Source organism: Sorex fumeus, unplaced genomic scaffold (genome assembly GCF_029834395.1).
Source record: "Sorex fumeus unplaced genomic scaffold, SorFum_2.1 ptg000051l, whole genome shotgun sequence".
Classification (NCBI taxonomy): Eukaryota; Metazoa; Chordata; class Mammalia; order Eulipotyphla; family Soricidae; genus Sorex; species Sorex fumeus.
Genome location: NW_026606108.1, coordinates 1002498 through 1020470, shown reverse-complemented (window position 1 = coordinate 1020470; position 17973 = coordinate 1002498). Strand labels below are relative to the sequence as shown.

The 17973-nt window shown below is 41.9% G+C and overlaps 1 protein-coding gene across 2 annotated transcripts in view; it reads right to left on the bottom strand.

Annotated features, from left to right (window-relative positions):
* The window catches only part of BLM (BLM RecQ like helicase), a 66665-nt gene that overhangs the window by 31939 nt on the left and 16753 nt on the right, over positions 1–17973 (bottom strand). For both annotated transcript variants that reach the window (XM_056124532.1, XM_056124531.1), the window contains 5 exons: positions 16799–16912; positions 16474–16572; positions 15587–15735; positions 2694–2800; positions 1331–1491 (listed from right to left, as the gene is read on the bottom strand). In XM_056124532.1, coding sequence (XP_055980507.1) covers positions 1331–1491; positions 2694–2800; positions 15587–15735; positions 16474–16572; positions 16799–16912 — 630 coding nt within the window. The remainder of the gene's footprint in view (positions 1–1330; positions 1492–2693; positions 2801–15586; positions 15736–16473; positions 16573–16798; positions 16913–17973) is intronic.

The window sequence follows — 17973 nt, the reverse complement described above, 5'->3', positions numbered from 1 at the left end:
AGGTGGCCACCACCTCAGAGCTTATTGGAAGGCCAGGTATGAGCTGGTAGTGATGGGGCAACTGCAGTCTCATGGGAAGGGGGGTGGTACCGGCTTGTCCTTCTCGCCCTACCGAGGCCACGAGTTGCCCCCTACGAGTGGCTCTCCGGCATGGCCATAACACCAGACGCACAGAAACCAATCTCGTAATTATCTGGATCTTTGCAGAAATCCCTCCAGACTTACCTAATAAAATATCAGAAATCCAAAATCGCACAGCCGCTATGGTTCTCATAACCAGCTATAGAAATCAAATTATTTCACAATGCCTTTTCAGCAATTCTGATTGTTGGGGGGAAATTCTAAACAATAATGGTGAATCTTTTGTTGAAATAATGAATGTAATCAAAGTAGAGAGAGAGTTAAGTAGAAACCATATGCCTCACAGGCATTGGGAGGGGGGTATATTGGGGTTCTTGGTGGTGAAAAATATGTACCAGTGAAGGGAAAGGTATTTGATCATTGTATGACCGAGACTTAATCTTGGAAGCTATGTAACTTTTCCCACAGTGATTCAAAAAATAAATATAAGGAAAGGAAAAAAAAAGAGAAGTGTGAAAGAGGGAGGGGTACTCGATCATTATATGATTGAAACCCAAGCACAAAAATTTGTAAGTCTACAACTGTACCTCAAGGTGTTTCACTAATAAAAATTAAAAAAAAAGAAAAAGAAAATATGTTTTTAGAGAAGTGATAGAAGAGCAGGTAGGGCACTTGCCTTGTAAGCAGCAAATCCAGATTCAATCCCTGCCACGATATGGTCCCCTGAGCACTGCCAGAACCCTATACTCTTGGGGACCAAACAGGGGATTGGGCACAAGCAAAGCATGTGCCCAAACCCCTTTTCTATCTCCCTAGTCCCTGCATACTGCCTTTATTCATTGGTCTTAAGGCCACACTGGTGGTGCTGGTGGCTGGTCCCAAATCGCTGCTAGAGTGTCATTGTTGTCAGTACTAAAGAAACTGTGAGTTACTGGGGTCTGAACCAGGGCCTCTAGCATACGAAACATGTGCTCCAACTCTTTGAGCGATCTCTCCCACCCTGTTTTACCTTTGAGGTAAAAATAGCTTGCATATATTTTGTAATTTTTCTTTTGCTTTTTTGCTTTTTGGGTCATACCTGGCAATGCTCAGGGGTTACTTGGGCTCTGCACTCAGGAATTACTGTGTGGGGTGCTCGGGAAACCATATGGTATGCCAGAGATAGAACCCGGTCAGCCATATGCAAGGCCAACACCCTACCTGCTGGACTGTCTCTCCAGCCCCAGTCTACATCACTTTTAAAATTTACCTGGCAACCATCCTGGTTAACCCACTTGTGCTGTACTTCATCACGGGCAGAGTCGCTGAGGCCAGCGTGGTAAGCAAGAGCAGCAAGACCATCTCGCTGTAGGGTGTCAGCCACTACGTCACATTCTCGCCTGGAGAGGCAGTAAATTATCCCTGAGTTATCTGCCAAGAGATCAAACAGTGCTGAGGAATAAGGACTGTTAACATGACAAAGAACACAACTTACAGTGTTCCTAGAAATGCCTGAACCATGAAGAGTTCAGTGCTCTTACAGTACAAAGATCACACAGGCAGAATGATCCAAGCAAGGGCTCTTTGTGCACTGAAAATGCGCAAACGTCCCTCTGAGTGATTCCTTCAGCAGACCTGGATGAGCACTAGGGCTCTTATTTCTCATGGATTATGAACTGGGAAGTCACTCTAACAAAGGACTTAGGAAAAAGTTTTGCTCATAATTTTAAAACTTAGAAAAATTGGAGCCAAAGCAAAAGTACAGTGGGTGTTTGCCTTGTGCGTGGCTGATCCAGGTTCGATCTCCGGTATCCTACATGGTCCCGAGCCCACCAAGAGTGACCCCTGAGCGCAGAGTCAGGAGTAAGCCCTGAGCACTGCTGGGTGTGGTACCGAAACTAAATGTAAAGTTTTAAAAAATTTTCCAACATTATAGAAATATTTAGACAACAAATTTAATGCAAGAAATTCTTAAACACTGTTTTTGGGAAGCCTAAATTCAGCATTACCCAGGGTTTACTCCTGGATCTGAGCTTTGGGATCACTCATGGTGGAGCTCAGTGTCTACTGTATACAAAGTAAGCACCTTATTTGTACTCTCTCTCTCTCTCTCTCTGGCCTCAACACTATTTTTAAAACCAGAAAATTAAAGATCTAAAATCTAGATGTTTAACAACAACAACAACAACAAATTCTCCACGAAACAGTAGAAAACAAGTTCTATATGAAGAACTGGCAGAGGGGAAAAAAAAAAAGAACTGGCAGGAATTTTAGAAACTAAGTTTAGTTACTATGCCTAGAGCAGACATACCCAGAGAAGACACTAGGACAAAGGGCTGATAATTAATTTATTCATAGAAGCCAGAGGAAGATAGTGAAACCAAGAATTACAATATAGGTATGTAGGAGAGACTATTTAATAATAATTTTTTGTGAGGGTTTATTATTATCAAACCAAATTAGACTTTATAATTTTCAGAACTGAGAGAATTGCAATATTCTACTCTATAAATAGCAAATTAGTGTTATAATAAAAAGAAGTATTTAATATGCAATTTTACATATTCTAATCTAAATGGTATCAGAAAGACATTTATACTTCTGGGCATAATTTATCACATGGCTGTACTCACGTGGATGATGTTTTCTGATCCAGTCTAAGCAATCAAATGCTATCTTTTTAGGCTTTTTTGGCAGTACGTAGTATTTCAGATTATGTCTATTAAAGCTCATACTAAACCTAAAACAAATTACAAAACATAAAATTTTGTGATGAGAAACTAGTTTTAGTCATCTTCAGAAGTTTCTAATGTGTGAAGCTATATCTCAGGATTGATCCCTGCTCCTCCTACTAAATCAAATACTTATGTTCCACAATGCAACCTAATTACAGAGTCATCGTAAACTGATCATCATCACAGGCAGCTTACATAATACAAACTTGGTACCCCAGCGCCTCCCTCCCACTTTCTTCGGGAGTGCTTCTTTTCTACTAGGCATCTTGCCTTTCTCGTATTTCAGTATCCTCTATGAATTCCCTGTTTCTTTCTCAGTATGTTTGAGGGTCATCAGTCTTAGAAATAACAAGTTTTCCTTGTAGCGAGCATCCCACTTTTCTTTCCCTCCGATGCTAAGTTCCTCAGGAGATTCTTAGGTCCCCAGTCAACCATAACTTCAATTCTCATCACTTCCGGCTTTGGTTATCACCATTCCACCACAACTTTTTTTTTGGTTTTGTTTTCTGGGGTTATTTTTTTCACCATATCCAGAGATGCTCTGGGAAACAATATGGGATCAAACCGAGGTCAACCGTATGCAAGACAAGTGCCCTACCCTCTGTGCTATCTCTCTGCCTCTCTAGCTCAACTATTTTTCCAGAGAATATGAAACTAAAGACTGGGGCCTGGGAGATAATACAGTGGGTACAGTGTTTACCTTGCATGAGGTCAACCTGGGTTCGATCCCCAGCATCCCATATGGTCCCCCAACCACTGCCAGGAGCGATCGCTGAATGCAGAGCTAGGAATAATCCCTGAGGATTGCCAGGTGTGGCCCAAAAACAAACAAACAAAAAAAAATCAAAACAAGAGAGGAGGGAAGTCGTAGAATATCTGCCTTGCTAGCATAAGGCTATCAGTTCAATCCCTATGTACTGAATGAAGTCCCAAGAATTCTGCTTTGTGCCTGGTAGTTGTGTTGTCTGCAGGCATTTCTGTTGGCACTGTCACCAGATACATCCAAGCACTGCATCCATAACAGGGGTGTGACTCCTGGAGAGCACAACTATATAGTGCATACAGGCGCCATGACCAGGAAGCTTGGATCCCCAGCAAGCAATGTCATCAGAATACAGCATGCTTCACAACTACAGGAGCGCAAGCCTGGGTGACAGCATAACTCCATTCCTCAGATTCAACAATGTTGAGGAAAGAGGAGAACTAAAAAAGAAAGGTATGGGGACCAGAGTGATAGTACAGTGGTTAGAGCGTTTGCCTTGCCTGCGGCTGACCCAGATTCAATCCCTGGCATCCCATATTGTCGACCAAGCACCTTCAGGAGTAATTCCTGAGCACAGAGCCAGGAGTAACCCCTGAGCATTGCTGGGTGTAACCTAAAACAGAAAGAAAGAAAAAAAAAAGAAAGGTGGGAGCCAGAGTCATAGTGCAGTGGGTAGGGCATTTGCTTTGCATGCTTTCAACCTAGGTTCAATCCCCGGCATCCCATATTGTCCCCCAAGCACCACCAGGAGTAATTTCTGAGTGCAGAGCCAGGAGTAACCCCTGAGTATCGCTGTGTATGACCCAAAATGCAAAATAAATAAATATTAAAAAAGAAAGAAAAAAGGAAAGAAAGAGAAAAGGAAAGAAAGGAAGGAAGGAAGGAAGGAAGGAAGCAGGCAGGCAGGCAGGCAGGCAGGCAGGCAGGCAGGCAGGCAGGCAGGTGCAGGGCTGAAGAGGCAGCACAAAGGGCTGGAGAACATGCTGTGGAGAGAGGCCAAGGCTCCATTTGTGGCAATGCAAGGTCCCACAGGCACCTGGGCACTGAGCCAGGAACAGCTCTGAGCACAACCATAATCCCAAAACCAAACCAAACCCCAACAAAGGCAGGTTAGGAAATTCTTACAGTCCTTGGCCCATGAGGGTCCTCTGGGTCCCTTGGAAAGAGAAGCACGATGGGAAGGGCCACGATGTTGGGAAGAATCACAGAGGTCATAAATGCAGCAAACATTTATATCTCCCTAAAGTAGGGAAGTTGCCAGTGTCCGAGGCAGGACAGTGAGAATGAATCTACTAACTTTCTGTCCTTGTATCTAAATCCAAGCTAGATAGGTCCATTCTTTTCTTTTCTTTTTTTTTTTCCTTTTTGGCTTTTTGGGTCACACTATGCGATGCCCAGGATTTACTCCTGGCTCTGCACTCAGGAGTTACTCCAAGTGGTGCTCAGGGGACCATATGGGAGGCCAGGGATCAAATCTGGGTCAATCATGTGCAAGGCAACCGCCTTACCGGCTGTACTTCTGCTCTGGCCCTCGAGGGGTCCATTCTCTGCTGCGACATGCAGGATAACTTGGTTCAGCTTGGGGACTTGAGAATGCCTGTGAGAATACATGTGATGTGGAGGGCAGCCATGTCTTGCTGCAGATAAGATCCTGCGACAGGCAGTAAGACAGTCTCTCTTGTGGAATGTGCTGGGGCCTTTTTCCTGACCTCTTTTTTCAGATCTCATTCTCTAGCCACCAGCACCACTCCACACACTGGCTGACCTTATTGAAATCCTCTCTGAGCTCCTAAATTACAATCCAGAGGTTCCCCTTTCACCGCTCTGATTATTTTGTCTCCTTTGCTTACTAGAGAAATGAGAACACTCATTTCCCTTCCCAAATGAATGGCTCTTCTATTCTCGTCCTACATTCTCTTCTCCAGGGACTCATTGTTACTGCTTTTAACGGCACCCAAAACATGCTTCCCCTGAGTCCTAACTTTGGCTCCCAGTTTAGAGCTCTTCACAAACTTCTACACCACGGTTCATCTTTATTTTCGATCAGTGCACTAAAACTGGAATAGACACATCCCTAAAGGGTTACAAACATGCAACCCTTGTGTAAGAAAACATGTATTGAAAGGAATCCAATTCCAAATCCTTCATCTTTTTGTTTTGTTTTTCAGTCACACTCAGCGGTGCTCGAGGTACCATATGGGGTGCTAGGGATCAAATCCAGGTTGTGCTGTCCTGGTTGTACTATCGCTCAGGCCCCCAAATCCTCTATCTTCATGTGCTTTTCCTCAAGACTGATCTAAGAATGCTTTTTGCATTCAGACTTCCAGTCACTCTGTTTCCAGGTTTCATTTCACATGCCCTCTCACTTTCTAAAAACAAGCAAACATACCCTATTTCTCTCCTCCTCCGAATTATTTTATTAGTGTGTACTGTTCTAGGACACCAAATAAAACAAATGGAAACTTTTGGGGGGAGGGGTAGTGCAGAAGGGGCACACCTGACTGTGCTCAGGGATCCAACCTGGGCTGACTAGGTGAAAGGAAAGCCCTGTAGCTGCTGGGAATCACTTTTGGGCCACACTCTGCAGTGTTTATTTAGGCTTACTCCTGGCAGTGCTGGGAGCGTAAGTGGTATCAGAATTGAACCAGGATTAGTTGTATGCAGGCAAGCATCTTACCTGCTGTACTATCTCTCTGACCCAAGACTTATTTTTCAAAAAAGGCTTTGGACTCCGCTGTATCTTTACTAAGGGAGCACTGATGCTGCTATTAAATGCTAAATATAATATTAGGTCCAGGGCATCAAAGTCATGTCACTTTTAAGTGATGTTTCAGGCAGTGGAATTAATTTGTGTTCTGCTTTTGTTGTTTTTGGAATTAAGACAGTTGTCAGGGGAATGTGTACAAAATAGTTTATAAGAAACAAAAAATGAAGTCAGAATTTTTTTTAAATAAGAAAATAAGTAATTTGGCCGGATGCATTGGCGATGAAAACTCCTTTGCCAATTAGGTTATTTTGTATTCATTTCCTATAATTGAAAGAGTGAATCTGTAGCCACAAAGTTTTGACAAAACTACTATTTAGAAGCATAGCCAGAGTAAAAATATATGACAAAATAAATTGCGAAAGGTGAACTAAAATAGTATTTTAATTTCCCCAACTCATCCAAATATGTTGGATACAAGGTAAATTAAAGAATAACATGGATATTTAATAGCCATTAGACTTCAAAGTATTGGTAAACTTTATATAAGACATAATTCCCAGAAAAAGCGAAGTAGATAATGAATGATCTGACCTATTTTGCCAATCAGATAGTTTCTAATTCTTTACTCTATACAAAATTTGGAGGAACTCTTTGAGTTGTCAGCTGACAGATCATTAAAAATAATTTTTGATGACAGATCATGATGTAATTTTGGCATATATGTCAGAAGGAATTCAAATAATTGAGTGTTACTGCTACAATAAATGCCTCCCATTCCTATCTACAAGTTTATGTGACAACATTTCTCAGTGTCACTTCTATAAAAAATGTGAACTGACTCAATTCACACACAGATCTATAAACTACGGAAAAAGTCTCTGCCAGGGTTGTAGCTCAGTTGTAGCATACACCACGTACACTCATATGTGAAGGAGGCCACGGGTCAGGCCTCAGAATCGCAAAACAAAACAATTATTTTTTTTTTATTTAGTTTTTGAGGGCCACACCCAATGGTGCTCGTTCCCGACTCTCTGGCTGACTCCTGGCTCTGCACTCAGGGGTCACTTCTGGCGGACTCAAACCAAAGGGGGTGCTGGGAATCGAACTCAGTTTGGTGACATGCAAGGCAAGTATCACTGCTGCTGCTTCCTATTACTCCAGGCCACAAAACAATGATCTTTGAATATATGCGTTGATAATCTTGATTCCTCCACTCTGTTCTACTGAGAACTACTCTTTCTTCTATGCATTAATGACATCAACCTGGAAGACAAACTTCATTTGATACTACAGCTTTCTCTACAAACATAAAAACTAAAATATACATATTTAAATAATTCAGAATATTAGAAGTTCATACTTCTAATAATTATAATATTTCAATCCAGAGAACATTAGTATAGGAAATTAAAAAACAAGTCAAGGGCCAGAGATATAATACAGGTGTTAAGGTACTTGCCTTGCACACAGCTGACCCTGAATCAACCCCCATAACACATAAGCACCACTTGGAGTGACCCCTGAGCACAGACCCAGAAGCCTTAAGCACTGCTGGATATGGCCCAGAGACAACACTACCACCTTTCATATACATTTTTATATATATAAAAAAAATATATATATAAAATACAGTATTTTAGGGCCGGAGCGATAGTACAATGGGTAGGGCACTTGACTTGCATGTGGCCGACCCAGATTCAATCCCTGGCATTCCATATGGGTCTCCGAGCACCGCAAGGAGGGTTTCCTGAGTACAGAGTCAGAAGTAACCCCTGAGCATTACTGGGTGTGACTAAAAATAAACACAAAAAATATAATCCTTTAGGATAAAATTTGTGGGGGAAATTAAGTAAATTATACATTCAAATAGAAAAAAACATCAACATGTAAAATATCTGGGTTAAAATTAAGATGGAGGATGGGGCTCACACCCAGTGGTGCTCAAGGGTCACTCCTCTCTGTGCTCAAGGTACCATGCAGTGCTAGAGACTGCTTCTGTTTTATTTGGAGGTAAGGCACACCCAGTGTTCAGGGTTCTCATGTGGCAGTGCTTGGGGGACCATGTCTACACATGTCGGGATTTGAAGTATTGACCTTTTGAAGTATTGACCTTTGTACTATTTCTCTAGCCCCAGTGCTGAGGATTGAACACAGATCTCCTATATGCAAAACCTGTGCTTAATTTGATTTTGGGCTATACTTGGCAGTGCACAAGAGTGGACTCCTGGCTCTGTGCTCAGGGATTACTCCTGTCAGGCTCAGGGTATATCAGATGCTGGGAACTAAACTTGAAATCAAGACAAGTGCCTTACCTACTGTCCTATCACTCTGGCATCTGTGATTAAATTTTTAATGTGTCCTATTAAGAGGATGACAATAGGGACAGAATTGCTATTACATTTATGGTAACAATTTTGTTTCAAAATGTTAATGTTTACCACCAGCTACATATTTTTTATTTCAATTTATACCTAAAACTTTTAGGGAAAACTTTCAGTCTTCTACCCATCCTTTTATACAAGAAAAGGGTGGGTAGAAGGCTGAAAGTAATAAACCACAGGCCTTGCAGATGTGAGGCCCCGAGTCCCATCCTTGGTGTTTAGATGGCCCCCTAGAACTGCCAGGTGAAGCCCCAAATCACTGGCTGTGGTCCTGGTAGACCCTGAGCATTTCTAATATTCACCCTCCAAATAAAAAAAACAAATATAGTACAAGTGGTAGTTTTCCAAACTCCTTTTTTGAAGGACATGTGATCAAAGAAAGTATGAAGGTTACTGCCATGGCCACCTCCACTCATCCCTTAACCATCCCACAGACCTAAGTCATTTCCATTACTCATGCACACACACCCCACATTTCCAGTCAGGGTCAGTAATACTGGTTACCCGAATCAGTAACACTACAACAAAACAAACAAACTTCCACTGCATCCACTGGTCTGAACCCATCAGCTGGAGAACTGTTGTTTCAACACTACTCTCTAGACTCAGGGCCCTCTTCTACAGCTGCCATGCTCGTGCTCACGCCTAGGACTGGCATGGGTTTACGTCTATGACTCTCATCTTAGGCCCCCCTCCCTCTTCCACTCCACTGTCAGGATTATCACCACATACTTCAGATCAAGCCATTTCGAAGGTCAAACTGTCTACAGAGTGAAGTTCAATTTCTTTCTTATCAAGACACACAAGATTCTCCATTACCTGACCACCCCTTCTCCTATTTCTCCACTTAATCCCTCGATTCTTCACCATTCCTTAGACCTGACCAGTACTTACTTTTTCAGGAGTGGGATGGGTAGTTTGGGCCACACCTCGTGGCGCTCGGGCTTACACCTGGCTCTGTACTCAGAGATCTCTCATACAGGGCTCCGGGAACCATATGTGGTGCTAAGGATTGAACCCATATTGGCTGCTGCACTATCGCTCTGGCCCATAACTTGTACTTTTATGCCAGAAAACCCAGTCCTGAACTCTCACACTTTGCCTGCTGAAACGCCATTCTTCTAGCACTTCCTACTTAAAAAAAGACCTATGGAATGGCTTGGTGATTTGACTCAGTGGTGGAGTGCCTGCCTTAGAGGCAAAATTCCAGTTCACCTCCAGACATCCCTTCATTGCTGAGTACAATCCCAATAGCACTGTGTTGGTGATCCCTGGTAGCACAAGCTTATGTGACCCCTGGCAAGCACTGCAACAGAAATGTACAGCTCCTCTGTTAGAAAAGATGAAGTCATGAAATTTACATACAAGTGGTACAACATGGAAAGTATCATGCTAAGCGAAATGAGTCAGAAAGAGAGGGATAGACATAGAAAGATTGCATTCATCTGGGGGATATAAGGTAACAAAGTATGAGATTAATACCCAAGAATAGCTGAGATCAGCACCAGGAGGATTACTCCATAACTTAGAGGCCAGCCGGGTATTCTAGGGGAAAGGGCAGTTCAGATAGAGAAGGGAGCACCAAAAAAAGGGTGTTTGGAGGATCCTCCCAGGAGGGGAGATGCATGTCGAAAGTAGACTATGGACTGAACATGTTGCCACTCAATGCCTCTTTTGCAGAACACAACACCCAAAATGAGAGAACACAGGGGATTGCCCTGCCACAGAAGCAGGGGGAGATGGGGGGGATGGGGTGGGGGGGATATTATCCATGGTGGTGGAGAATGGGCACTGGTGGAGGGATGGGTATCTGATCATTGTGTGATCAAAGCCCAAGCACAAAAAATAGTAAATCTACAACTGTACCTCATGGTGTTTCACTAATAAAAAAAAAAATAGGGAAAAAAAAAAAAGAAATGTACAGCTCCTGGAGATCACAACAAAAAAATCAGGAAGGAGAAAAAAGAAAGAAGTAAATGAAATAAAACAAAGTAACCCTAAAACTGCAACCCTGATGCAGTGTGGAAGGTAAAGTGAAATGGTGCAGCAGCTTGGAAAACAATCTGGTAGTTCTTTAAAAGGTTAAACATAGTTATTACATGACCCCAAAATTCCACTCCTAAGTATACAGCCAAGAGAAGTGAAAACATATGTTCACAAGACAATCTGAACACAAAATGCTCATGGCAGCATTATTCCTAAGAACCCAAAATGGAAACAACTCAAATATCCACCATATGGATGAAAATGTAAAGTTTTCAACGGAATATTATTTGGCAATTAAAAAAAAGAATGAAGTATTCTCATATATGACATTATGAAGAACCTCAACGGATGACCCTGTTTATGTGGAATGCAGAGAAGCTAAATTCTATAGAGACAAAATGGATTAATGGTCACCCAAAGAAGAATGGAGAAGAGAAGGGACTGCTAATGAGCACTGGGTTCATTAGGAGAGACAAAAATGTTAGACAGTGGCGACTGCATAACCCGTGAATAAACAAACACAACTCCCATAAAACAGAAAGTCCTGCAAAGGTGAATTTTATAGCACACAAATTATATCTCAATGTCTCTATTTAAAGTACTTAAAAGCTGACTCATCCTCCAAAACCTGCTTCTTTATAAAAACCTGTCTGACCCCTCCTCATTAAGGAAGTTGTCATTTTAAGTCATAGTTCCTGAATCCTGCAAATCATGTTACATCTTTAATCACCACTCACTGACTTATTTATTTATTTGGTCACACCTGACGATGCACAGGGGTTACTCCTGGCTCTGCACTCAGGTACTCGGGGGACCATATGGGACGCTGGGAATCAAACCCGGGTTGGCCGTGTGCAAGGCAAACGCCCTACCCGCTGTGCTATCGCTCCAGCCCACTACTCCCTGATTTAAAAGCAGATCGTTTGAGCTCAGGATCTCATTTCAATATTTCCTATAAGATTTTGTCAAAATTATTTCATTTCTGTGTGTCTCAGCCTCTTCATCCATAAATGGAGGAAAATAAGAGCACCTAATCTTGGTTTTGGTTTTGGGGCCACATAAAGAAATACTCAGGGGCTAACTCCTGGCTTTTAGCTCTGGGATCACTACTGGTAGACTCGAAGGACCATATGGGATAGCAGGGATCAAACCTGGGTTGGCCAAGCGCAAGGCAAATGCCCTACCTGATGTATTATCACTCTGGCCCCTTTATGTGGATATATCTTAAGACTTGTGTGGAGAAATTAGTTTACATAATATGTCAAAGTTAATGCCTGGCACACCATTATTACTGTGCAATAAACTATATGTCTGAATCTTTTCTCTTTCTCCATATTTAAAAGTTATTAAGTGAATGGAGTTCATGCCCAACTGAATCAGCCTAATCAGTGGCTGAATAAGTAGCAGTACTCCTACATTTAAAAAAAAAAAAAGTTATTAAGTGATCCTGCTGCCATTTTCCACCGGAGAAGAACGTTCTCACAGCAGGCAGAAGAGGACCATGCAGGGCAGAGCTGTCACCCTCATAAGGCCTGTCTTTACTAGGGCCGTGGAATAACTGGAAGTTGAGCAAATTCAATCCAGACATGTCAGAAAAGACCAGGAAATAATGTTCCAGAAGAGTTTACTAAAATCTTTTACTTCTTAAAAATCTGACTTGGGGCCAGATAGCAGCTCAACAGGCAGAACGGCATGCTCTGCATATAGGAGCACCAGGTTTGAGCATCAGAACCACATGGTTCTCAAGAGAGCTGGGAACATCTCCTGAGCACCAATGGTGCCAAGTACAACACAGGAATCTTTTCCTTCGACGAGGGCATTCATACTCTCCCAAATAAAGAAGTGCAAAATATGTAAAGAATTCTGTCCAGGAGACCAAGAGATAGTACAGTCGGGAGGGCGGTTGCCTTGCATACAGCCGACCAGGGTTTGATCCACGGCACCCCATAGGGTCCCCTAAGCACTGCCAGGAGTGATCCCTGAGCTCAGAGCCAGGAAGACATGAACACAGCTGGGTATGGCCCCAAAACAAGAAACAAAGCAAACAAGAAAGAATTTTGCCCAAGACTTTATATTTTACCCACATTTATTAAATTCCTCAACATCCAATTTATTTCTTAGTGCCAATTATAAACAAGTTACATGTACTAGACTCAGGAAATGTATAATCTACTGCTCTTCTGGGATGATCTCCACAAACTAGCAAAGGGGTAAAAGGCGTCTGTATCTATAAATACTTATTTCCAACGCTCATGCAAATAAAAGCTAAAATGTTTTATTTTGGGGTTGGAGTGATCATCTAGTAGTGCTTGGGGAGTGCTCCCAAAGTGCTTTGGGGGCCCACATAGTACCAAGGACTAAATTAGGGGCTCCCACAAGCAAAGCACATGATCTGGACCTTTGAATTATCTCCCTGACCCACCAGCTGAATAATTTCTCAGAAGATGGAGCGTGTGTGTCTGAGGCCCCAAGCATGGCCAGCTGTGCTCCCGTGAAAAGAATCTTATTAAAAGAAAGTGAATCAATTAGTGTTTGAATATTAAATATAATAAAATATTATGAACTACTTTATAAAACATAAAAATTATATATATATAAAAGAAAATGATGAAACAACAACAAAAAAAGTGAATCAGGGCCAGAGCAATAGTACAGTGGCTGGGGCATTTGTTTTGCATGTGGCTGACCAGGGTTGGATCTCCGGTATCTCATATGGTCCCCTAAGCACTGTCAGTAGTGATCTCTGAACACAGAGCCAGGAGTAAACCCCCAACCATTGGCAGGTGTGATCCCGAAACCAAAAGTAAATAAATTAAATGTATTAAATTTATATTATTTCCTCTAACTATGGGTTTTTAGCAATTAATAGTAATACTGCCCTAAAATTAAGAAAACCAGATTGCACCTGTCATAAATCAGTAAATATTCATTAGAACATAAAGTATATGAAGTTTTAAATAAAAATGCAATGGCTATCAATAATAAAGCAAAGTATTTTTACTCTCAAATTTTACACAAAACCCTCTGCTCTGAAATTAAAATATTCCTAGGAAGCCAGAGCTAAGTATAGCTAGGAGGCGCTTGCCTTGGATGTGATTAACTCAGGTTTGATTCCTGGCATCCAAAATTATTTTTCCAGACCACCAGGAGTGATCCCTGAGTGCAGAGCCAGGAATAAGCCCTGAGCACAAAAACAAAACCAAATTAAAAAAAAAAAATTAAAATGCTTGGCCCCAGAACAAAATCAAATTAAAAAAAATTTTTTAAGTAAAATATTTCTGGGCCTGGATGTAGCTCAAAAGGCTAATCAGTACGTTTCGCAAGGCAGAGGCCCAGGATTGATGCCCAGTACAGCATGATCCCTTGAGCAAGAGCAAGACCACCAAGAGCAAACCTCTAAGGACCAAATTGGGAGCAGTTGCTGCACACTGCTGGGCATGACACCTGCCCCCACCCCCCAAAGACAAAAAATCAACAGCAAGAAGATAGAACAAAATCCTCCAGTCCAATTCTGTGATCACATACACGACATAGTGACAACCCTGTGAGTCCTGTGCTCGGAGTGCCAGCTCTTCCGTCACAGCCCCTCACGCTGCCCTGAGCTGTAACATGCAGTTGTCAGTTCTTGACACGCTCATCTCTCACTGCTCTGCATATCCCAGAGCACACTTGCTGATTTCACTCTAGGCAAACTGGTACTTAAAATGTCATAACTGCTCCAGTTGCTCTTCAAACTCAACACGTGAACTAATAGACCAGAAGAAAAATAACATCTACATGTATATACACTTTGGTTTGGGAACCATACCTGGCTATTCTCAGAGCTTGCTTCTGGCTCTGTGCTCAGGGACTTCTGTCAGGACTCAGGGGACCAGATGGGGTGCCAGGGATAGAACCCAAGTTGGCAATGGTCAAGGCAAGTGCCTTACCTGCTGCCCTATCTCTCCAGTCTGGAAAATGCTCTGGAAAAATGTATTTTAACCCTACTACAAGGTGATGTTAAACAAATATTTGCGGAGTATAAGTAATGAATCCATCAAAGACTGCACTTGTCTCTACAAATCTAGAGGAGGTAAAGTCAACCAATGCCACAGAAAATGGGGGCAGTTCATGTGTGGGAAGCAAAGCAATTTTATTAAAAGAGAAAAGAGAATTCACTTGAGAGAAAGCATGCTTCACCAGAAAGAGGGGAGGGCCCCGTGAAGTAAAAGAAACTCTATGGTCCATCTTGGGATGCAGGCGAGGAATGCCACTGGGGATGTCTGCAACAGTGTTTGCTACTGAACAATTATGAACCTGGCAGCAACAAGAAGCACTTTGTTGCTGAGATGATCACCAAGTAAAAATGCTGCAATACATCATTTCTGAACTGCTTTCTACACTGTGAAAATAATTGGTACTTCAGGGGGAAAAAAGACAGAGCAAGGTCACCTGTTCATTTCATGAAGTATAATCTATGATAAGGAAGCCAGATAGAGGTGAATCAAAGCTAATTTATTACTAGGACAATACCGGGATCAATAGGCTCAGCATGAAACCTACTCCTTCTAAGACAGATGCTGGCATAGCAGGAAGCAAAAAAGCCCCAGTCTGTGGCCTAAAGTTTGCTCGGCCATTGAAATTACTTGAAGTTCTTTACACATACTGGTTTCTGGCCCCCAGATCCCACTCGAGTTGGTCTAGGCACAAAAACGTGAAATGGGATTTTTAAATCTCTATAGGATTACAATATGCAGAAACTCTGGGAATCACTGCTTTAGGGTTTTAAAATTCATGGCTTGTAGAGGTGGATAAGGGTACTCAACGGACTGAAGTGCACACTTTGTGTGCCAGACTTGCGTGGGTTCAGTCTCTGGCACTGCATGGTATACCGAGCACCTCACTCACTGGGTGAGGCCCAAGAACAATGACAGCAAAAACATTCCAAAACGAAAATGATGTCTTGATAACTTACACCTGGGGGGTGAGAATTTTCAGCTGGGTGAGGATGTCCTTCTGTACTCTGGGATTAGCTGTGGCAGTAAGAGCCATGACTGGAACTGAAGGAAACTTCTGGCGAAGCATATTCATTCTCTTATAATCTTGGCGAAAATCATGCCCCCACTAGTTTGGGAAAAAAAGACAGCTTTTCAGGGCCCAGAGAAAGCAGGCATGAGGAAATGAGTCTGATTCAGGCACTGCCCCACACGTTGACGGCAATCTGGCAGCACTTCGGTTTGTAATCCCAGGTGCCACAACAGAAGTGTTTATCAGTTCGTGTGTGACTCTCATTGAGCACTACAACCAATTGCGTGAGACCCCAATCGGTACAACAAAAATAACAAAGAGAAGCAAAAGGAGAGGAGAAAAAAAGAATGCTGTGCAGACTTTATGGGGCTCCCAGTTTTTCGTTTTGTTTCTGGGCCACACAGAGTGATGCTCAGGGGTTCCTCCTGGCTCTGTGCTGCTCCGAGGACCATATGGGATGCTGGGGATGGAACCCAGGTCAGCCATGTCAAGGCAAGCATCCTACCCACTGTACTATCTCTCCAGTCCCACGGAGCTTCCAAATATTAGAAAGCAATACTTACATTAAAAGCAAACTCTGCCCAAGAGTTGAGAGCCACCTACTACTCTATAATGAAAGAATAGAATATCATGTTATTTTCTCTTCATTTCTAAAAGAGAAATGAAGATTTCACTGATAGGCCAAGAATATTTGGTAAATTCCACTTTGTAATCACCCACATCCCAACAATAGAGTGTGTGTAATTTCTTTTATTCCATGGGTTTAAAATGTTTCTCAAGTTTTCTAATAAAATTATTTTACTTCATTAGAACAATGAAAGACAAAATATGTACCTGACTGACACAATGTGCTTCGTCAATTACAAAACGTGCCAACAGCTTCCTTTCATACAGATTCTCCAGAGTAGAAATCAGTCGATTACTTGCACACACCTAGATCAGAAACACATTGACTTTTTTCACGCCAGGAATTAAATGCAGGGATTCAAACATTTGAAGACTGGAAGCATGCACCCCACTGCTAGGCTACACCCCGACACTAAAACATTGAAATATCACATCACCTTAAAGAGTTTTCACTTTGTTTTAAAAATTATATTAAAATATATGTATCTTAGTGGCCATTAATGTCATATTTTAAAACAATAAATATACGAACCTTCTCTGGAGTAACATATAGAAGTTTTATAATTGGATCTTTTTTTGATAATTGAAGATAAATACTTGTTGCTTCTGAGTCAGTCTTATCACCTGTCAGATATGTAGCTGGAATCTAAGTATAAAGTAGTAAATAATATAAATTTTATACATTAATATGACTTGAGTTTATATTTATCCTTGGGTTTTAAGTTATATATTAAACCTGCCCCCCCCAATCTCAACAAAAATATCATCACATTTTTAAAAAATCCTTATGCCAGTGATAACAAATACTCAGTACAGTTTAGTTTGAAATAAATACATAACCATTAAAAAGTAAGCAAAAACAGGGCAAAAGGCATAGTACAAAGAGTATGATGCTTGCCTTGTACACAGTCAACCCAGGTTTGATTCCAGGCACCCCGTGAGCACCACCTGAAGTGACCCCTGAGCACAGAGTAAGGAGTAAACCATGAGCACTACTGCTGAATGTGGGCCAAACAAAACAAACAACCCCCCAATATCCCCCCATATGCATAACTCATATATTCTTACTACTATTTACTTCTCTTTTCTTATTTATAAAGTAAAGTAATTAAGAAATCAGCATCCAAGAGATTCCAATGCTAATGTATGGCTACATTCATTTTCAGGTAACTCTATCTTCAGGATTTTGACACAGAGTGACAGTGGGAGGGGCTGTATCACCCTGAATGAACAAAGGCCACTAATACTGGACTCATACAGTCTTTGGAAGAAAACTAAAATAAGTGGTCCTGTTGAGAGGAGGTGACTATCACAATCCACAAGACTAGAAGAATGCATCATATACTTCCTTAACATCAGCCAGGAGAAACAGGACATGTGCATGTGCATTTTAAGAGATAAAAGTTTTTTTTGTTTTCCCCCTTTTTGGGTCATACCTGGCAATGCACAGGGGTTACTCCTGGCTCTGTACTCAGGAATTACTGCTGGCGGTACTCAGGGGACCATATGGGATGCTGGAAATCGAACCCGGTTTGGTCGTGTGCAAGGCAAACGCCCTATCTACTGTACTGCTGCTCCAGCCCCGAGATAAAAGAGTTTGAACTATGTTTATCTGTTGACAGGGAAAAAAAATTCATCTAATGTGAAAATAATAAACTTCCATCATCAAAGTATGGGCTAGAGCGATAGTACAGCGGTAGGGCGTTT